Source organism: Pyrus communis, chromosome 13 (genome assembly GCF_963583255.1).
Source record: "Pyrus communis chromosome 13, drPyrComm1.1, whole genome shotgun sequence".
Lineage (NCBI taxonomy): Eukaryota > Viridiplantae > Streptophyta > Magnoliopsida > Rosales > Rosaceae > Pyrus > Pyrus communis.
The window spans coordinates 6,549,220-6,571,787 of record NC_084815.1 but is presented as its reverse complement, the minus strand read 5'-3'; the positions used below and the strand labels follow the sequence as shown (position 1 = coordinate 6,571,787).

The window sequence follows — 22,568 nt, the reverse complement described above, 5'->3', positions numbered from 1 at the left end:
GCTAACAATTCCCTTTAAAGTACTTCTGAGGCAACTTCCATTACAATTTCTTGACCTGTTTTCTTTGCTTTCAACTGTTGTTTTGTCTTTTACTTTCAAGCCCTAAGTCTACATGTTTATACCAAATAGCCTGACTAATGTTTCTGACTGGACAATGTGATGCTCATTGCCCACATTGTGACATTGTTTAAGGGGTGCTTTGAATAGTAGTTAAACTTTTGGATATGTTAAGATTTTTAGCCCCTTCTTTATTTACTTAACATAATTTTAACCACTGGACAGGCGTCCGAGCACTAAAGCTTGAAGGGGATTTGGACATAGTTGAAGGGGCCTCGAACGAAACACCTCTCGAAGATAATTCAGGCATTGTTGAAGGCTTCTCGAGAGGGCTCGAGCAAAGCCTACTTTGGCTGCCAAATCCTGACTCATCAATTTGGAAACCAATGAATGAATCCATGGTGACAGATTGATTTCAAAAATTGAGTTGGGAAAAAGAATCAACCTTAGACCGTACAATACCATTCCAAAATGCTAAAAGAATAAGCCATAAATTGAAAATACTCTACTACAAATCTGATTTAAATTGGATGAACTGCTTACTTAATCCACCTTGGAGAAGAACTTCCAAGGCTTTACCTTCATCATGATTTACATAAAAACTAAACTAATTACTACTGAACGTACGAATCCATCAATAGGAGCTACATTGTTGGAACTGTGAATAACTAAACCCCTGCGCTACTGGATTCTGTCACTCTCTGGTTTCGGTTTTGCAACATGAGATTCAAGTATGTGCAGCCAGTTCACGTATTGACCGTGCTCTTTTTTGTGCAGGTGGTGGAGGAGGAAGTTAGTCAGGCTTTCTCCAATGCCCTTGGATTGTAGATATTTCTTGAGGGCATCTTGTAACTGATCATCCAAAGAACTGCCATAGATACTAAGATTAGAGTACGAAAATAAATACAGACAAACCAAATTCATATTACATTACATCTACAAGGTAAGATGCATAATAATATTAGAAAGCATCTGATGTAGCAAATTACCACAAATTAAGCTTGCAAAATATAAGCGAGATTAAATTAAAAGAGCGATGCAAGATGGGTAAGCAAGCTAAAATAGAGGCCAGTCTTTTGGTACAGCCACACAATGGAATACGACAAAAATAGAAAACCTACAGAAATCCAACTAAGATGCTTTCAAATTTTGTGGGATTTCCCTACCCCTGCTATACTAGACCATTTTTCCGTCCGATAATCCTTGAGGTGCTGCTGGCTGCGCAACTCCACAAACAAAAAGTTAATGAATAAACTATGGAATTGTGCTCCCAACCACCTCAGAATCTAGCAACAGAGGACTTCCCTATTTCCTAGTTATCCTTGGAAAGTTCCTCCAAAAGATTCACTCCAACAACACTCAGGTTTCCTTTTGCTCCATAATCCAATAACTATATGGTTTTGCACTAAAAATTTTCAGTGTTCCTCCATAGTCATATACCCAATAACAGCATAAGTTAATATTTTTTATTTGTAGCACACTTGAAGGTTTCATTACACTAATATAACATCACCAAACACCAAACGATATCCGAGTAGACAGAACTCCTACATTGGACAGCAGCCTTTCTCAGAGAATAAGAAGAATTTCATGTAATGACGTCATGCATGGCAAAAATTGCTATTCAATTACATCCGTTTTGATCATTCTAAAGTACATAAACTATTTTTCTAAGGGAAAAAAAAATATATGAACAACATAACCTGCTCAGGGAAGAAAAAAGCGGGGAAGGACTATAGAATCTAAGGCCCAAGGTGTTGATTCATCATCGTTATTTAATTAGATTTTCAACAAGGACACTTCAAGAAAGGATTTCTTGAGTATCGAGTTGCAAAGCACAAGCGAAAAAAAAAACCACCTGTTTAAATATTGCACACATTTATTGTTTGTGGCTGATACAGGTGCCTTTGTAGCAACTGTTTTTTTTATTTTATTTTTTTCCGTTTATTTGTTTATGTTCTTTTCAGCCGAAGTCTCAAAATTAATGATCATAACAATAACAGAAATTTTATGTTCATCAGGTGTAAAATTAATAGGGAACAGCTGACGAACCTGAATGCGGGGCCTCTGTAGACAGAAGGGCCAAGACCAGCTGATGGTTGAAGAATATGGGCATTATGGATGTTGAATACGGACCCAGAACCGATAATCTCGAAAACACTGCAATCGAACTGCAGCATTGAGCTCAAACCAGGCTTCTTCACACATACCTTCATCAAAGCTTCCCCCGGATACTCGCTGTATTTTTCAACAGCGCCTTCCTCAGAGTAAAAGGGACCCAACAAAGCAGAAACAGCAACCTCCTCACCGCTCTCAAATTTCCTCCTCAAAACCACATCTTGGGACCGTGGTGAATCCCACTCCACCACAAAATCACCCAACGAAGAGCTTCCTCTTTCCTGCATCAATGATTGATTCCGCGTCACCCACTAACACAAAAACTACTCGAAAGGGCGAATCAGACACCCCCAACCCCCTCTCTTTTTATTACAAGCGATATTACTAGTCTAAGTTATACTAATGAGAGGGGAAGGGTTTGAACCCGCAGGCAATCCACTACTTTTAAGATCGCAATTTTGCAGTTGTCATACCCTGAATCTAATTTCTTTCAGAAACAAAAGCAGAAAAGTTAACTAAAACAACAAAAACTAGAGAGAGAGAGAGAGAACCTGAAAGGGATTAGAGGAAAGCTCGTATTGTATCTCGGACTGCAAAGCCCTGAGCAAGTTGCATTGTTTGAGAGCTTTGAGACCCTGCCGCGCCAGAGCCGTCGCCTTCGACATTCTCCTTCACCCACCGTCCCTCTCTTTCCTCCACGGGAGACAGTTGAACATTATATACTTGTTTAAACCCCAAAACGACACCGTGGGTTCACTCCCCCCCAAAACGACACCGTACGGTGACAAATTTCGATAGCGTTTGTCTGCAGTTTTTACAGTTGCCGCTTAAATTGCGTTAGGGCTTTGAAAAAGGTCTTAAACACCTTTCCCTCTCTCGGAGAAAGCCATGGCGACGGAGCAAAACATGAGTAGCTGGACCGATCTGCTCCACTCCTCCACCAAGCTTCTCGAACAAGCGGCGCCTTCCGCTCAGTTCCCTCCGCTACAGGTTCAGCTCCTTCCGTTTCGTCTCTGTTTGCTATCTGTTTGTTTGGTTACCGAGAAAACGAAGGGAGTTTGACGACTCTGTGGGAAACTTCTACTCTTAGGGTTTCGCTAACAATTGAGGAAGTGGTTAACCCGCTTAGGCATTGTCAATTCACTGTTCAGATTTTTGCTGTATTCCTGCAATTGCAGTATTTGGTTTCCAAGAAAATTCGGGAAAAGAAAGAGAAAGTTCATTTTATTGTGTTTATTTTTCGTTATTGGGAGTTTCGAAAAATTTATATTTTGGATGGTTCAGTACTCAAATTTGAGCATACAGTTATTCTTCAGCCTGTTGCGATTATAAAGGTTCGCTGCGAATGCACTTATGTGCGATTTAATTAAGAAGAACTCAAATGAAGTTCTATTACTATATTAATAAGGTTCAAATTATTGCTGAATGCACTTATGCTGGTTGCCGATATAATGTCTAATAAGATTTCGTATCAAAACCCTATACCTGTTTCTTTTCCTTTTGTATTTGATATCTCGAGGTGTGAGAACGACTATTTAATTGAGATGTTCGGTCATCCAGTTTCTTTTTATTCTGAGAAAATCAAAATATATGTGAAAGATGATAGCATTAGCACCCCTAGTGCACTTATGGTTTTGTTCTTCACCTCTCATAATGTCATCAATGCTTTGTTTGGTATCCGAGAAAATGTAGGACAAGATACTGCATAAAAATCTTATGGTATTCATTGACAGAAGATGTAAGAATTTCTATTTGATTGAGATGTTCTTTTATTCACTTTCTTTTCATTGCTGAAACATTTGTAAGGGGAAGAAAACTAGCAGGATATAAATACTGAGGTTCTTTTCTAGTTTTATTGCTGAAAAATACTGAGAAAATTTGGGTTTTAGAATCCTTTGAAAATCACTTCTTTTTTAATTCAGCCAATTCAACAAATTTATAATGAAAATTTTAGGTAAATCGTTTCTATTTTCTGTTTATGTCATTAAGCAGCTGAAAACCCTAGGGAAAGCAATAATTGGGACTTGAACTCTTTTGAATCTTATCTTTGAGTCTCACATTGTTTGTTTTGTTAAATTAATAAAAGAATTCATTTGTCTGAGAGGACACAAAGAACCACTCATTTATGCCCAAAAACAGCGGCCATGTTCAACCCTCCCTCTCTCACTCCCCACTCTTGTTCACAATCTTAGAAAAACCAAGTATCAGGGTATGACCCTGAACACAAAATGTTAAATTTTCCCGTATATAGTATAACAATAAGACCAAAAAGAGATATACTTTCTATGGATCCAGGTATCTAGGTTTTATGGATTCTGAATTCATATATTTATCTGTTTCAGAGGAATTTAGATCAGTTAGAAACATTATCAAAGAAACTCAAGGCGAAAACTCTACGAAATGAGGCTCCTCAACAATCCGTTGCTGCCACAAGGTAGTAGAATGATTTGTCTCAAAAGATATCGTATTTCTCAGATTCACTTTATTCATGTTGATAAATCTCTTTTTTTTTTCCCAAATCACTTTACTTATTGCAGGTAAGGTTGAGGGTATTTATCAAGTTTTGTTCTGTGCTTAATTTTTAGCTAGTATATGTGTTCAACTATATTGTTTCGTTTTTTACAGGCTTCTTGCACGTGAGGGACTAAATGCAGAGCAGCTTGCACGTGACCTTAAGTCCTTTGAATTGAAGGTAACACGACCTGTACATTCTACTTTCTGTAGAAATATGCCTCATTGCAATTTTGCTTAAAAATTGTTAACCATACAAAATCATTTGATGAATCAATTTGGTGCTACATTTTAAACTTCGTTCCATGATCTCAAGGCATTTCTGTGTTTGTAAGAGAAAGCTAATGAGTAGACTTATGTAAAAGTAGAATTAATATTGAGAAGGATCTCCTTTTATGCTAACAAAAAAGATGTGAATTTTATATCTCAACTTATTTTGTAAGCCATGTGTCCCTTAATTCTCAGGTCAACTTATTCAAGGAGTTCTTAGTTCAAATGTAACTGTACTTGCTTTGAGTTATTTTCTTAGGTGAAGTCAATGGCTGCTTAGAACTCCTGCTACATGTTCACTTCTTTTTTCTGAGTTATTTTCTTAAAAAATTGTATCACAATTTTTTAGATTCTAAACTACTTTTACTCATTCCTCACCATGTTTACTAATTTGTTTCGGTGGTTTTCCTTTTCCTCATTCAAAGACAACATTTGAAGATGTTTTTCCGTCTGAAGCAACAAATGTTGAAGAGTATCTGCAGCAGGTAGATTTAACTCTATAACTTTTTACTAATGATCTGATTAGATTACTGTATGTTACTTTCACTAATGTAACATTGGGTCCTCCTCCCTGATCTTCTGAAAGATGGTTTTACTTGATACACGCTTTAAATTTTGTGGGATAACATGATGGAACTAATGTATTAGACATTGGAAACATGCATTTATTTAGCAAGATTTTCTTTAAGGAAATTTGGCTTTTAATGTCAGTATTACAAGATGGACCTGCAACATATAGAACTATTGATAATGTTTGTCGCTTGTTAAATATTGTTTTGCGTCCTTGCATATTGACTGGATATGACATCTTGCTCAGGTTTTGTTATTAAATTAGTAATGAACTATAGATAAACTGAATGTTGGATCATTTAGCTGAGTTTTATATTTTATCTAATTATGTTTTCATTCTTTAAAGTAAAATTGTATGTACATTTGTTTTATTTACTTTCCAAGAAGACATGCTTGTGTTTCGTTTTTGAATATTTGTCTTTGGGATACATTATATTTCCCTCCCCCTATAATTGAGACAAATTTATGTTTTATTATTTTTCGTTTTCTTAATTTCTTTCTTTAAGGCATTGTCTTTGGGTATGCTAATTTTCATTTTTTATGGCTAAATACATGAGTTTCTATTTATTTATTGTGCTGTCCAAGTGCAGCTCGAATTTGATCAATAATTTTCATTCTTTTGGGTACTGTATAATGCTGTTAGAGACGTGTGTTTAATTTTAATTGGTGTATGAGCAAGATCTATATAATATGGTCGCACCAGTTTGTTTTCTTTTCATGCCTTAAAATGGTTTATTTCACTTTTCTGAGGCGTACTTGTTCTGATTTCCAGAGATTGATAGTGATTCCTTAACCATAGTGTATACAATTTTTTCCTCATTAGGTCCAACAAATGGCAATGGTCTCGGCTCTTCAAGAAGCTCAGAAGGATAACCTTAGAAGTTTTAATGATTACATGTTAAAAGTTTTGGAGGTTAGTGTACTCCAATGGATTTTTGCGATATCATATTTACTGGGTTTCCCTTGTTTAAAATTTTACTAGTTTTTATTTATTTATTTTTATGTATGGCCGCTCTCATGCCTGTTTATGCTCTGATATCCTTGGAGGAGCATGTTAGATTCCCTCTTTCTGTTGGTTTTTAACTTTTTAGTTATTGTTCGACGAAATAATGAATGATTGCAAGCTGCTTCAGTTTAAAGATCCTGTTGCCTTAGTTTTGACAAAAAATAGTTACTTATAGAGAAGGAAAGGAATTGGCATGAAAGTGTTTTAAACAGTCGGATGATCATTTATGCTCGTTCTGTGTTCAGAGTTGGTAATGGCAGAATTTGATATTTGTCAGGAGGATTGGCAAAAGGAAAAACGTGATCTCCTTCAAAGCTTAAGCCAGATTTCGACATTACCGAGGACCAACATGAATTATACTAGTAGCGGTGGTAGTCATTCTGGTAAAGTAGCATCCATAACTTCTAGCCCTCAAGTTTCATCTTCTCCATCTAGCATGGAGCTTGTACATTTAGAAAGCAAGCCCATCCGTGACAAGAAAGCCTCTATCTATGCTGAAGTTGTAAAAAGTCTGAATAATGCAAGGCAGCATGGATTACTGTTTAAGGTAAGTTTTTATTTTTTAAGGTATAATTCTTTTTGTTTCATATTGCAAGGAATCTGAAATTATGAGCTCCAGTGAATTATTTCATGCTCCATTGTTTGATAAATGCCCAAGAGGCTGCTTTGAATTATTAAACTATAATGCAACTCAATATGCTGTCAACCTAACAGTTCTTATTATTCTGACTGCCATAGTATGCATACTTGAATGTATTCTCCCTTCAGTTTGGTGGCTTTGGCCTTTTACAAATTTTATTTGATGAGTGTGATGTTAGGGAATAATGAGATTTTCTATTAATGGTTGCTGTTAATTTATTTATTTTTCATTAGCCCGCCACAGCTTTCAATGGTGCTTATGAGAGTTTAGGCCTTGATGTATCTGGTGGAAAATCAGTTAACATGCAGAAGATATGGCACCTTCTTCAGGTATACTTGTAGACATGTGCTCTTTTAAACTGCTTTATGTTAGCATGTGCTTTTTTTGGAGGTCTCCACAGCTACATTAGTTAATCAATGGTTGACAATCTGATTCTCATTATGTTGACAGACGTTGATGGGTGAAGATATAACCCTACCGCGTAGTGTTTCAAAAAGGATGTCATTAGTTATTGGGGCTAGGCGCCACCTAGAATGGGGGCATGAAAAATACATCATGGATACAATTCAAAGTCATCCGGTGCAGGTACTAATTTTTGTTTTTTGTTTTTTTTTTTTTTTTGTTTTTTTTGTTTTTTGGTTTCTTTATGTTAATTGTTAAACAGATTTGTTACATGTGTTTTTCTATGTTTGGTCCCAATCCTTACATGCTATCCCTTTGGTCTTTCAACCTATCAGTTACTTTCTTGGACTTTCTAATCTATAAATTTTATCGTTTCAGTTATACTTCTGCAGCAACTTTTTTTCCTTTCCTTTGTTTGTAACACATTTCACTTTTCATCATAACAATCATAATTCATGGTCACCTCTTGATCCCATTTCAGGCTGCCCTTGGAGGAGTTGTTGGAAATTTACAAAGAATTCGTGCCTTTCTTCGGGTTTGTAATCATATTTTTCTTTAAACTTTGAGATCTTGCATGTTTTTACAGGCTTTGTTATCCTTTAGGATCTTCATCTTGCAATTCAGTATTTGTTTGTTTCTGCAGATTCGTTTAAGAGATTATGGAGTTCTAGATTTTGATGCAGGCGATGCTCGTCGGCAGCCTCCTGTTGATACCACTTGGCAGCAGGTCTTCAGTTTTTATCTTTTACATTTCTTACAATTCCCATTTTTTTTTTACCTCGACCTTAATTATGAAGTCGTACTCCAATATAACTGACATAGTCAGCTTACAAGTTGTATGTACACATTTCATAAATCCCAATCATCCCTTAGATCAAATTGTAGTTATGTCATTTGATCACTTTATTGTGTGACAAAGTATCCATTGAAGAATAAGTGCATGTTGAAAATCAAATGCTTATACAGAACTTTAGCAGTATGCATTTGATTTAAATCCTATGTCAGAGTCTTCTCATTGCCCTTGTCTTCAATGCAGCAAAAATGTTAGCTATATGTATATGGGATGAAGAATCTTATAGGAATTTTTGACCTTTTGGTCCTGCTATCTTGCACTGACAGGAGTATTCATTATATCTTATAGCGGCGTCTCCTTTGTTTGTTGTTGTTTGCCTTCTATTTGTCCTTGATACTGTTAAGGTCTTTTACTATCTTTTTACCTTTCGATTGAAATAGTTGTTTTAAGAATTTGGAGAAGGCGCAAAGATTTGAATGTATCTTTGGGTCTCTTCATTCCCTGTTAGATTGTAAAAGGAATAGTGATTTGAAAGCAGAAAAAGAATCTGCAATAAAATCTTTTACTGCTTTCCTTGCTCCCTCCCGAATTTTCTTTTTTGTGAAATATTCATTGTTCTTTTTATCCAAAGAAGCTGATTTTCACAAAATTTTATTATGTGGCAGATCTACTTTTGCTTGAGAACTGGGTATTACGATGAAGCAAGATCTGTTGCTCTGTCATCTCGTGCTTCACACCAGTTTGCTCCTCTGGTAAAGATTTTTGCATATGCATATAATTTTATAGCAAATGCAGCCTTAGTCATACTTCATTTTTCTACAGCTTACGGAGTGGATTAATACTGGGGGTATGGTGCCTGCGGCCATTGCAGCTTCTGCTTCAGAAGAATGTGAAAAAATGTTAAGAATGGTTGATCGTGTGGGTCGAGCTGCATATGACAAGAAAAAGTTGTTATTATATGCTCTAGTATCTGGTTCTCGTAGGCAAATCGACCGCCTACTAAGAGATCTACCAACCCTTTTCAACACTATAGAGGATTTCTTGTGGTTCAAATTGTCAGCTGTAAGAGATTGCCCTGGTGGAGCTGCACCCATTGTTATGAATGAGAGCTTGGTACCATACACATTGGATGATTTGCAGATTTACTTAAATAAATTTGACCCATCATATTATACAAAAAATGGAAAGGACCCCCTTGTGTACCCATATGTTTTGCTTTTAAGCATCCAGTTGATACCAGGTGTGCTATACTTGTTTAAAGAAACTGGAGATGAGGGATATAACATTGATGCTGCCCACATATCAATTGTGCTAGCAGACCATGGGGTCCTTTCTGAAGGTGCTGGTGCTGGACAGAAAATGGGTGTGATGGATGCTTATGCAGAGGCATCAAGCATAATCAGGCAGTATGGATCTGTGTATTTACGTCTTGGTAATCTATCAATGGCATTAGAATATTATGCACAAGCTGCTGCTGCGGTTGGTGGTGGGGAGTTGTCATGGTCTGGAAGAGGTAACGTTGATCAGCAAAGGCAGAGAAATTTGATGCTGAAGCAGCTCCTTACAGAGCTGTTGTTGCGGGATGGTGGGATATATTTATTACTTGGTTCAAGAGGTGCCGGAGAAGAAGGTGAATTGGGTCGATTTTTGACTGATGCAAAAGCAAGGCAACAATTTCTTCTTGAAGCTGCACACCAATGTCAAGAAGCTGGGTTGTATGAAAAGGTGATATTCCTTTCCTTCCATGCCTTTAATTTGCAAGTTTTGTACGGAGAAGTTGCAAGTAGTACTAAGCCTCCTTCCTGTTTTACTAATTTATGTTTTTATTTAAATTTCTTCCTGTTCCAGTTTAGATGCTGTTTTACTAGTTTCAAATGGAAATTAATTATTACTCGTTATTCAATTCCCTTTTTTTGTCCTTGGTGATGGGTACAACCCTTTTCCATCAGAATAGGGGCTAGTACTACTTGGGGGTGGATTCTTTTAGCCACAAATTTGGATAATTGATTTTAATCTTAATTCTGCCATCTTCAAATGTTAATAATTTTTTTTTCTGGATATTAGTCTTCCCTTCTTTGATATGCTGTTTCTTTCTTATCAAAAAAAATATACTGACACTTTTATTACTTTTGCTCTTTTCTTGATCTTGTGTTCTCCCCCTCTATTCTGTCCATCCAGTCTATAGAAATTCAGAAACGAATAGGAGCATTCTCGATGGCATTGGATACTATTAACAAGTGTCTCTCTGAAGCAATTTGTGCCCTTTCACGTGGTAGATTGGATGGTGATAGTCGAACTGCTGGCCTCATTCACTCTGGAAATGAGATCTTGGAAATGCACAAATATTTTCCTGATATAAGGTAAGGTCATTTCGATGCTCACATTTTATCTTTATCCTGAACTTCAGCTAGGTTGAATAATGTTTCTGTTTATACTGGTGCTAATTTTGATGGATACTGGTAAAAAAAATTATTCACTTGGAGTTGGTCTGATCTTCGCTGTTAAACTATTCACATATGTAAACCTAATTTCGATAACCATGTAAATACGAATGAAATAAGCATGTTTTCTCTGGCATACTCATATGGTATGCAGTTATTCATCAATTATTGGAAAAAATACTTTGGGCCCTTTGTTTTTTTTCAGTTATAATTAATTAATTATTTAACTAGTTTAAATTTGGAGTGTTTCTTTCCTTTAGATTGTATAACATCTTCCAAAACATGAAGGCCTCGTTTGATAGAGAGGATTGACTTGGATATGACTATTCACTATATAAAAGGTATTTTAAAGGAAGAAATGAATGAAAAATTCTTTTTTTTGGTCCAAGTTGAAGGTTACTCTTGAAGAATAGTTGTCCTTTTAATCCTACCATTTTTGTGGGTATTAGTAGAGATATTTCTTCATGAGTAACCTTCAACATGGACAAAACAAGGAATTTGACATCCATTTCTTCCTTTAAAATGCCTAAGATATAGTGAATAGTCCTACCCAAGAAAATCCTCTCTATCAAACGAGCCCAAAGTGTATACAAAGGGTTGCGTTTATTTTGTAAAGAATATACATTTGGAAATTGTACTTTTGGATGGATTTTCAACTCATGCCGTACTTACTCTTTTCATATGATTTCTGATAATCTTTCTGTTTATGCAATTTTTCTGACTTGAGAGTCATTTGAGTGTACTGTGCAGTCCTCAAGAGAGGGAAAGTGTTTCTGAGCAGTACATTGTTTTAAGACAACTTGAGGCCGTATTGTCAATCCATAAATTGGCAATAGGAGGTCGTTATGCTGATGCTTTAAGGGAGGTTGCCAGGCTTCAATTTCTTCCATTAGTTCCTGGGACACCAGATGCTACCACCGATGTCTTCCAGAATTTATCTCCGCATGTCCAAGCCTGTGTTCCAGACCTCTTGAAGGTTGCCCTCACTTGTCTGGACAACATGGTGGATTCTGATGGATCGCTTCGTGCCTTGAGGGCTAAGGTATTCTTTCAAAAATAGTTTCGTGTTTATTGCTTTATATATATATGGTTCTCAAAAGACCTTTTTCAGATATCCTTATCCATGCCTGTTTTCCGTTTTGGTAAGATGGTTCAGTTCTCCGTTTAATGGTTAAAGTTGAGGCGTAACTTCGGATGCTCATAAAGTTGATGGATTAGAAGCTTGGTTTTAGTGATATCATATTTAGATATGTATCATTCTGTTTCATGATTAATCACGTCGTTTGGTTTCTGCAGATTGCTAGCTTCATTGCAAATAATTCCAATAGGAACTGGCCTCGTGATTTGTATGAGAGAGTTGCCCGGAGCTTGTGAAGCAGATGAACCACGAGAGATGAAGATGCATGATTGTTTTACCAACTGCAGAAGACAATCTAAAGTAGCAATACTACTTCGGTGACTGAGTTAATTCGATTTTAGCGGCTTCCTCTGTTTTGTATTCAACCGGGCAAGCTGAAGTGAGTTGCGATCGGATTTCTTGTGTGTAATTTGAGCACCAAAATTTACCCTCATTCCCATTTTTATAGCGAATGTGTGGAATTTTAGATCTTCTGTAATATGTTAAAGGTGTTGATATGTTTTTAGATAAAAAGTGACACTTAATTTGTAGTGATCTATTTCTGCTTCATCGAAAGGATTTGAATAATTAATCCGAATTTTAATTTTAATCTACTTCGCTTCATGATCACTTTTCTCACAAGTTAAATATTATTCCCCTGGAGCATGGCTAATTGGCTCCGTAAGTGAGTCTCTAAGGGGTCATGTGATAATCATTTTGTTTTCACTCTTTTGACAATTGAAATCTTGTTTGGTAATTATTTTTAGATTTTTAGTTTTCAAAAAAATGAAAACTGAAAACCAAAAATTGAAAACTTTATGTTTTCAAAATTTGGTCTTTGAGTTTTCACTTTTTGTTTAAATTTTTATGTTTTGAAACCTGAAAACTCAAATAGTTATTACACAAAATATTTTATTTTCAAAAAAGTAAAAACTGAGAACCAAAAACGAAAACTTGAAAAAGAAAATAATTATCAAACAACCCTATTTGGTAGCACAATGCATCATAAATTCAACACAAATTAGAAAAAGGGTGGACACACCTCCATTTTCTTGGTCCTGCGGATTGTGGAATTTAATGGATTTGAACGACCAAAATGGATTTTCAATGAGAATACGGTTAGCAAATTGCTTGGTAATAACACTAAAAACCAAATATAGTGTAATAAAACACAATTAGACAAGAGAAAAAAAATCTTAATTGGTTAAGAGTATTAGCTCTTGCACTTGAGGTCCTTTGTTCGAATTCCTCTTTCCAAAGTATAATATAATTATCCTATCATTTGTAAAAAGAAATAATAATGAAAAGATAGAAATGAGAACTACTAAGACGAAATAAATTTGAAGAGGTTTGAGAGGAGTAACCGAATGCAACGGCACATCGAACTTCAACGATATGAACTGTCTATTTTTTTAAGTTGCACCTCATAAATCATTCTTGCAAAATATTATCCAAATAAGAAATATTTGATGTATTTAATTGAGTTCAAAAAAATCGACCAAGACTTTGTTCTAAGAAATTTTGAAATTTTATCGTGACAATTAAATGGCAAACAATTTCAAATTAAATTGAATTTTTGCATATATAATCTATGAATTGAAGCTTTCAAAATAAATTGTTCAAATCGCTGAGGTTCGAAGTGAAATTGATCTCACACCTAATCTCATTTTTTTCGAAGAAAATGAAATCCTTTCCTTTAAAGGGCATGTCTAAGGAGGTATTAGCCAAATGATAAAGAATTATTAGAAAACAAGAACTTTTTTTTGTTGCCCTTTACTACTTACTCTTCCTCCGCCTCGCCCCCGCTCTCTGTCTTCCTCCACCCCACCTTTTTCAGTCTCTTCCCCAGCCCACCACCCCTCCCCCCGGCTATATATCCCCTCTTCCGACCCGCGCTTATCTCTTCCTCCCTCACCGCCCCTTTCTCCTCCCTCCCCCCGAAACCCTCTCCCTGTCTTCATCCATTAACGAGGTAAATTTCTTCATTCAATTTGCCTGCTTCACTCTGATGTGCTTAGTTTTATTGATGCCTCTGTTGCATTTAGTTTGTATTGTTTAGTGTAGTGGGTTATATAGTAGAAACTATTGGGTTCTCTAGCATAAGCTACGATTTTGTTTTGACATTGATATTGCTTAGTTGTGATTACACAAGCATACCACATCGTTTTGAATCTTTTAAGGGTAAGGGCAGCCTTGCAGGGAATTAGTGACATATAGTTTCTCTGTATCATTTCAGAAACAAAGGGCTCTAAACTTGGCAAAGTATAAAAAGAAGCTGCATATGTGTACTTGGTGGGTTTTTGTATTGGTATTCTTGTTTTGATGTTGTTGGGGTGAATGCTACAATTTATAATCCGATTAATTAAGTCATATGGGCCGAGGAAACCTTAAATATTAGAATGCACAGCGTTTTTTTGTCAATAGCTTTTGTGTTTTGAGTATATTACTATTAATAATTTTGCCTTGTAGTAGCTCTGCCAAAATTTTAATCAAAGTGCTTGTGATCAATATCTATAAGGGTGCTAATTCCTAAAGTGCTAGAACTGTTATTTGCTCAGAATAACACTTTAAAAACAAACTTCTAGGTTGAAATTTGGTATAATGGAGGTCGTGGACCGGGAGAAGAAGAAGAAGATCAATGACATTGATGAAGAAGAAGATCACTATGCTTCTGCGTCTGCTTCCAAGTCGCAATTCAGGTAATTAATTATCTTTATGAAAAAGTTACTGAATAGTTTATTTACGTATAGTTCTGATGTTGAGCTTTATTTTCAGGAAAGTGATATTGAAGGCTCGCTGGAGTGATGAGATGGGCATGGCTGAGGTTGTAGATAAAAAGGGTACAATTTGGAGGACCACGGGAATTGTTCGTAGTGGCAAGCTCTATTTCTTCATTGAGGAAGTTTTGTAAGTGAAAAAACTATATTTTAATTTTAATTGGATTTGAAGTAACTCAATTATAACAATCTTGATTTCCTTCATTTCTGTCTTACTTTATGCTTCAAGAAGCCTTAGATTTTGAACACGTTGTTTGTAGTTGAATATATGCCTTTCAAAGTCTTGCTAGCCCAATAGTTGTCTTATGAAATTGTTCCTTTCACCTAGAAACCTAAGCCCTACACGAATTCAATTGATGTTGAGCTTGTAAGACATGTACCACATTACTTGCTTGCCGATAGACAGAAAGGTGGTGATTTCTAAACATGTAAACGGCAATTAGCTTTTGTAAAGGCTTTTGGCAGAGTTCCTAACATACTGTAGACACCTAGGCTGACCTTTATCTAATTTGCCATTTACATGTTTAGCAATCACTGACTTGCTGCCTATTGGCAAGCCAATGATGTGGTAAATGTTTTCCAAACTCAACATCTGTCGTCAACATGATTTAAGTGCGAATTCTGGTAGATCATGAAATTTGTGCATTTGTCCCATTGAAATATGTGTTAGCAAATTTTAAGAGTCCTTTAAAGGTTTTTGATTGAAATAGGGGCTTTGCTTCTCATGGATGATCGTGATATCAGCCCTTCCTTGGAAGGTATGTATGTGAAGATTTCAAATGGAAAGCATGGGTGCAGTTGGGAGGAATTTCAAGCTTATAGGCAACTCAAATCTCTTGGTTACATTGTTGGGCGGCATGGTATTCCCTGGTCTATGAAGAGTGCGAAGAGTAATCATGAATCTGTTACTTGTCACGGTTGCCTTGATAGCAATGAGGAGGTGGACTTGGATTCAGAAGAGTCTAGGTCTGTCATTGGATTGTTCAATGATATGCAAATTAATGAAACAAGGCTGGTATTTGATGTTTATCTCCCAAACAGCAAGTTCAGGAAGTCTTCTCCTGGTGACCCAAGTTTTGTGCTCTGCTTTACCAGGTATTCATATTTTGGTAAATCGTAAGAATTTAATGAAGTTTATTCTGTTTGTGATTAGCTGCGATTTTTTTTTTTCTTTCCTCATTCTCTGTACTGTTAAATGATCCGATCAGTATTTCGTTCCCATGTAACTATATTTATTCAAATCTCCACTTGCCTTCCGTTTTTCAGAGGTCATCCACCACCCAAAGCAGACCTAGAAGCCCTCGAGAGACGATGCGATAACATTCCCATGAAAGTTTGTCATGTGGAGGAGGGGGGTGTGAGTTTCTTTTCCTTTGACAAAGTGGAACTTCCTATCCTACCTTGATACCAGGATATGATACTGGTTTATACTACATGAGTAGATGCAACACCAAAAACATATTAGCATCTCTCTTGACTAAAAGCATACTTGTATTTTTCAACTTAGCCACTTAGTACTACGGTTTAGTGGTATTTCTCTTCACTTGTAAGTGAGAGGTTTAGGTTCAATTATTGCCAAAAGCGAATTTGAACTACATTATTACTAATGCATTATAAGGCGAAGCCCAACTCCTCGCTCTTAGAGTAGATAATATCGTTTGTTAGAAAGAAAAAAAAAAGTAATAATAATTTGTTCGCTTCAACATAGCCTTATTCATATGCCCCCTGAAAAAACAAGAGAGGCTCTTTTGATATGTTGGTGGGTTTTCCAACTGTCTATTTATATTAAAGGAAATTTAGTTCTGGTCCGTAATAATTTTATATTTTGGCATATCATTTTTCAGATCAACTGATTCTTCAACTAAGGTCAATTACAATTCCCTTAAAAATTTCTCTTCATCGAGGGCCCCTAACTCTTATTTTACCGATTTGGTGCCTCGCAAGAAGGTTTTGTCTGTTCAAGTCGGAGCAAAGCAGTCTGCGCGTTCTTTCAATTGAAACCTAGGGTTTGCTTGTGTTTGAAAACTAGGGTTGGACGACGGCGCAACCTGAGAATTCTGTTGCCAGTGGAGTTGTGGAACGGCTGTTGTGGGGTTGATAGGAGATATGGGGGACTCGGTTACTGACGGGGCCGTGGAGGAATTCGGGCAGTCGTTGGGAACCAAACTTCTTCTTACTGATAAGGAGAAGACGGGTGTGATCATTGGAAGGAAAGAGGTGGAAGGGGCGCTGTTAGGGTTTCATTACGTTCTTCTGGCAGAGGTGTTAACTGAGAAAACTGTGAACGCGGAGGCCTTCATTGATAGGTTCACATCGTTATGGAAAGGTAAGGAAGGGGTTTCTATTCGGGTTTTAGGTGATCAGCGGTTTCTGATCAGATTTGTTGCTAAGCGGGATATGCTGCGGGTTTTGGAATCGGAGTTCCCTTGGACATTTCGAGAGGACTTTGTAATGGTGGGGGACTATATGAACAGGCGGGATGCACAGTGGAAGGAGCTGTCCATGGGTGAAATGTGGGTGTAGATTCATAATGTGCCGCCATTGAGTATGACGGCTGCGGTTGCTACGGCAATAGGGGGAAAAATTGGAATGGTGATTAATGTAGACAAATCTTCGAGTCGAGAATGTATTGGAAGGTTTTTAAGGGTTCGTATTCGTATGAATTTACGGGAACCATTAATGCGAGGGATGGTGGTTACGTTTCTGGATGAAGGACGGATTTGGGTTCAATTCCGATATGAAGGACTGTTGAAGTATGTTTTTATTGTGGAAAGATGGGGCATGCGAGTAAGGTTTGTAGGGAACTGTTGCGTGGGGAGCAAGGCGTGGAGAATGGGGAGGGATCATCGGTGAACTGTTTGTCTCTTCCATATGAGGGCTTGAAGGCTAGTAAGGATTTATGGGGGAATGTGTTGCGGATGTCTTCGCAGAGGATGAGGAGCCCAAGTTGGGGGGAGGGAAGTGGGAGAGTAGGGGAGGGAGACATGTTCCATGAGGGGATGCAGGGGGTTGTGCGTACAGGGAGTGAGGGTGGGACAGTGGATTGCGAGAGTGGACTGGGTGGAGGTATTAAGGAGGATAAGGGGAGTGGAAGTCAGGGGGGATACGGATTCAGGGTTCTTCCGAGGAGGAGGCTAGAAGAGCGAGGGAGAGAGCCTTTGATGCGGGATTAATTGGCAAGGGCGGGATAGTTGCACCGGGTGTGGAGAACGTGTTTTTAGTTGACTTTGTTGAACCGGGGATGACAAGGGGTGTAGCTATGGAAGGGAACCGATGAGGTATATAGGTGGATCTGAACGCTCCTGTGAACATGGATGATGAAGGTAGTTTCGCTGTGGTGCAGCAAATTAAGGGTATGGAAGAGGTGCAGCAGGTGAGGGACGAAGTGCAGGAGGTGATGGTGGATGGTGAAGGGTACCACGGGACTCAAGACTCGGATCCATTTCAGTTGGGCCCTATCATTAAGGCCATTAGTCGAGATAGTAGGCGGAGGAAGAGGCGAATTGAGGAAATGGATGAGGTGATTGATGGGACGGATAGGGAAGTTTCTAGTATCGGAAACAAGCGAGCTCTTGTTTTTTCTGAGGCGAAGGAGACCAGCCGTGAAGGGTCTCCGCGGTCGTCATGAAAACATTATGTTGGAACTGTCAAGGAATTGGGGTTTCCTTGACAGTTGATGCCTTGGTGTAGCAGGTGAGGCTCCATAACCCCGATGTAGTGATTTTACTTGAGACAAAAAATAAAAGTGATCGCTACAGGTATTTACTTAAATTGTTACGAATGGATTTTATGCAACTGGTGGAACCAAAAGGAATTGGTGGAGGTTTGTGTGTGTTTTGGAAAGAGGGGGTGGACATTTCTAGTATTGTGTGGACTAGTTTTTATATTGAATTGGGTGTGGGAAGTGACCCGCTTCGGTCGGATTGGAAGTTGATAGCGGTATATGCAAGTACAGATGATAAGCGAAGGAAGCGACAATGGGATGAGCTAAGTAAATAGATTAGGAATTCTAGTGGGAACTATTTGGTGATTGGCGACTTTAATGATATTGTGGATGATGAAGAAAATGAGGGAGGTAATTACCGTTCTATGGCAAGTACGAGAGATTTTAGGGATTTCCTAGCAGAAAATGAGCTCCTTGATTTGGGTTTTGAGGGCTACCCTTTTACGTGGAGAAATAAACGGGATAATGGTTTGATTCAACAAAGGCTTGATCGTGGTGTCGCAACTACGGGATGGATGAGATTATTTCCTAATGTGAAAATTAAGCATGTGATGTTAGAGGGTTCGGATCACCCACAAGGGCCCAAGGAGGTTTATTTACGATTCTAGGTGGGGGAAGAAGCCGCAGTGTGGAGAGATTGTTAAGGAGGCTTGGAAGCTTCAAGTTGGGGGGGGGGGGGGGGGGGGAGATGGTGTGTGGTGTCTTGGGGTTTTAAAGTTTGGGAAAAATTGAAAGGGACTCGGAACCATTTGAATAAGTGGATGAAGACTAGCGTATTGAGGAACTACGGGATGACATCAGGAAAGGAATGGTCGATGGGAGGGTACGGCAGGAATATATCAGGGGAAAGGAAAAGGAATTGATGGTGGCACCAAAGGAGGAAGAAATATATTGGAAAACGAAATCTCGGAATACATGGCTTCGTGAAGGTGACAAAAACACGAAGTTTTTCCATGCTCAAACAGTTCAACGGCGGAGAAATAATAGTTTGCAGGGGCTGGAAGATAATCAAGGGGTTTGGCACATGGAGCAGGCACGTATGCAGGCGATTGGGGTAGATTATTTCATCACTTTATTTCAGTCTGGGGGCTCGTGGAGTAGTGGGGAGGTGGCGGCATGTATGGGGGGAAAGGTGGAGGGAACGCAGAATGACGAGCTTATCCGGCCTTTTTTGGTGGAGGAAATTAGAGAGGCCGTGTTTCAACTTCCTGTTACTAAATCTCCTGGTCCTGATGGATTTATGGCTGCTGTTTTCCAAGATCATTGTGGGGTGGTGGGGGATGATATTATCCACATGGTGCATGCCTTCTATCATTTCGGAAGGTTGTTGCGAAAGATTAACCATACCCATATTGTGTTAATTCCAAAGGTGAAGGCTCTGCGGCGGATGACTGAGCTGAGGCCTATATCATTATGTAATGTCTTGTATAAGGTAATCGCTAAACTTTTGACGAAAAGACTCAAGTGTGTAATGGATCAGATTATAAGCCGTAATCAGTCGGCTTTTGTTTTGGGGAGACAAGTTCATGACAATATCTTGGTTGTTCATGAGATTTTGCATTCTTTGAAGCAAGGGGTGAAGGGAGAGGATGGTCGAATGTTGGTTAAACTGGATATGGTGAAAGCTTATGATCGTGTGGAATGGTGTTTCTTGCTTGAGGTGATGAATAATTTGGGTTTTCATACTAAATTTTGTGCTTGGATTTGTGAATGCATTTCTATGGTGTTGTACAGTGTGATAGTGAATAGGGTTCCATCGGGTTATTTCCGGGCAGAAAGAGGGTTGAGATAGGGTGATCCTCTGCCCCTTTTCTTTTTCTAATATGTGCCGAAGGTCTTTTGGCATATATTGAGCAAAAAGGAAAGGGAGGGGATGATTAGTAATGTAAGGGTGGCGCCGGAGGCTACGGCAATTACTCATTTGTTTTTTACGGACGACTCAGTTATTTTTTGTAAAGTGGATGTAACTGAAGCAGGGAACATGGTAAAAATTTTGGAGGATTATGGTAAGGTGTAGGGTCAAATTATTAATTTGGAGAAAAGTTCGATTTTCTTTGGGAAGGGCTGTTTGAAGAAGAATAAAAAAAGGATTGTATCAAGGATGCAAATCAAAGCTCGGGATGGGTTTGGGAAGTATTTGGGAATTCAAGCTAACTTTAGGGCTTCGAAGAAGGTGGTCTTTGAATCTGTACGTTGGGGTATTAACTGTCGTATTGATGGGTGGGCAGAGCAATTTTTATCTTCGGCGGGGAAGGAGATTTTAATTAAATCGGTTGCAATGGCTATGCCGAACCATGCTATGGCGTGTTTTAAGTTGCCGGTTACCACATGCAAAGAAATGGAGTGAGTCATTGCTCAATTTTGGTGGAGTCAATCGAAAACTAGGGGCTGTCACTAGGTAGCATGGAAAAAATTGACTGCAAGTAAGAAGGTGGGAGATTTGGGTTTTCGAGATCTTATGGGGTTTAATGTAGCTATGCTTGCTAAAGTTAGTTGGAGGGTGTTGCGGACACCGGAGTCGCTGCTTAGTAGGGTTTTAAAGGATAAATATTTTCCTAACACATTTTTCTTGGAGGCAAATGGGAAAAATAAGTCGTCCTGGGGATGGAAAGGCATTCTGTGGGGGAGGCAAATATTGACCAAAAGGTTAAGGTGGAGGGTGGGGAATGGGGAGTTGATTAGGGTGGTCGACCCTTAGCTTCCCAAACCCCATTCGTTTAAACCTGTGTTGAGGAATGGGGATCCAAATATATTGGTGTCCGAGTTGATCAGGCCGGATAGGACAAGGTGAAGGCTTGAGGAGGTTGCGGCATTGGTGGCTTCGTATGACTTGGCATTGATACGGACTATACCGATTAGTAGGCTTGGGTATGCGGATCAACGAATTTGGCATTACACAAAAAATGGTTTGTATTTTGTACGGTCGGGGTATCATGTTGCGATGGATATGATGAAAAATGGTGAGCTTGGAAGGAAGGGAAGTGGGATGTCGAGCAATTCAGGTACATTGGAAGGGGTTTGGAAGAGGATTTGGTCTCTTACGGTGCCGCACAAGCTACGTTTTTTATTTGGAAGGCGTGTAGGAAGGCATTGGCAGTTAAGCGTAACCTGGAGCGTCGACGGATTAGGCTAGTGGATAAATGTGATTTTTGTGGTGCGAGTGATGAAATAGAGGCCCATTTGTTCTTTGCTTGTGACTTCAGTCGGGCGTTTTGGTTTGGGACGTCCCTACACATTAAATGGTGGGATTGAAATAGAGGCCCATTTGTTCTCTGCTTGTGACTTCAGTCGTGCGTTTTGGTTTGGGACGTCCCTACACATTAATATGGTGGGATTGAAATAGAGGCCCATTTGTTCTTTGCTTGTGACTTTAGTCGGGCGTTTTGGTTTGGGACGTCCCTACACATTAATATGCTGGGATTGTGACTTCAGTCGGGCATTTTGGTTTGGGACGTCCCTACACATTAATATGGTGGGATTGAAATAGAGGCCATTTGTTCTTTGCATGTGACTTCAGTCGGGCGTTTTGGTTTGGGACGTCCCTACACATTAATATGGTGGGATTGAGGGTCAATGATTTTTTAGAAGGATGGCAGCGGATGGAGAAGGAGGTGGATGTCGAGGCAATGATGCAGAAGGTGGTTTTTGGTTTTTGGCGTATTTGGAAATGTAGGAATGAGATTGTCTTTAATGGGGTGCAGATTTTACCTCATGTGGCTGTTGACCTATGGCAGCGGCAAATTGTTCAATTTAGAGATGCTATGGGGGACACGATGGGGGAGGGAGGGGAGGATATAAGGGTTAGGTTGTCGGGGGTGGGGATGCGCTTAGGGCAAAGTCGTGGTGAGGATTTGGGAAGCCGTGGGAAGGATAGGGGAATTGGGGAGGGAATGGGATTTGAGGAGGGGAATCAGTTGGGGACGGGGAGTAAGGTGGGTGTGGGGTGCTGGTAGAAACCGGATTTTGGTGTGTTGAAATTAAACTGCGATGCAGCATGGATGAAACACACGAATGAGGGAGGGGTTGGGTGGGTGCTTCGGGATTTCGCTAGGATTCCAAAGCTAGCGGGAGGGGAAGGAGGGGGTGTTTTGGGGCTGCAATTATGGCAGAGGCTGAGGCAGTTCACTAGGGTATGGAGGCAA

General features: G+C 38.8%; 3 protein-coding genes across 3 annotated transcripts; 2 read left to right on the top strand and 1 right to left on the bottom strand.

The window, feature by feature from the left end:
- Positions 1 to 551: 551 nt before the first annotated feature.
- Positions 552 to 2,969, bottom strand: LOC137713548 (uncharacterized protein At2g39795, mitochondrial). Its single transcript, XM_068452859.1, has 3 exons — positions 2,727 to 2,969; positions 2,110 to 2,456; positions 552 to 925 (listed from the first exon to the last, which is right to left on the bottom strand). The coding sequence occupies exons 1-3, from the start codon at positions 2,838 to 2,840 to the stop codon at positions 739 to 741; spliced, it is 648 nt and encodes a 215-aa protein (XP_068308960.1). The 5' UTR covers positions 2,841 to 2,969; the 3' UTR covers positions 552 to 738.
- A 56-nt stretch (positions 2,970 to 3,025) lies between these two features.
- On the top strand, positions 3,026 to 12,549 carry LOC137713547 (nuclear pore complex protein NUP93A-like). Its single transcript, XM_068452858.1, has 15 exons — positions 3,026 to 3,165; positions 4,518 to 4,609; positions 4,801 to 4,867; positions 5,382 to 5,441; positions 6,350 to 6,439; positions 6,810 to 7,079; positions 7,406 to 7,501; positions 7,623 to 7,757; positions 8,056 to 8,109; positions 8,218 to 8,301; positions 9,033 to 9,119; positions 9,190 to 10,092; positions 10,546 to 10,727; positions 11,559 to 11,850; positions 12,105 to 12,549. The coding sequence occupies exons 1-15, from the start codon at positions 3,064 to 3,066 to the stop codon at positions 12,180 to 12,182; spliced, it is 2,592 nt and encodes an 863-aa protein (XP_068308959.1). The 5' UTR covers positions 3,026 to 3,063; the 3' UTR covers positions 12,183 to 12,549.
- A 1,234-nt stretch (positions 12,550 to 13,783) lies between these two features.
- On the top strand, positions 13,784 to 16,518 carry LOC137713804 (tRNA-splicing endonuclease subunit SEN54-like). The gene is made up of 5 exons (XM_068453161.1): positions 13,784 to 13,897; positions 14,511 to 14,624; positions 14,701 to 14,832; positions 15,396 to 15,797; positions 15,969 to 16,518. Exons 2-5 carry the CDS (start codon positions 14,527 to 14,529, stop codon positions 16,105 to 16,107), a joined length of 771 nt encoding a protein of 256 aa, XP_068309262.1. The 5' UTR covers positions 13,784 to 13,897; positions 14,511 to 14,526; the 3' UTR covers positions 16,108 to 16,518.
- The last annotated feature ends 6,050 nt before the right edge of the window (positions 16,519 to 22,568 follow it).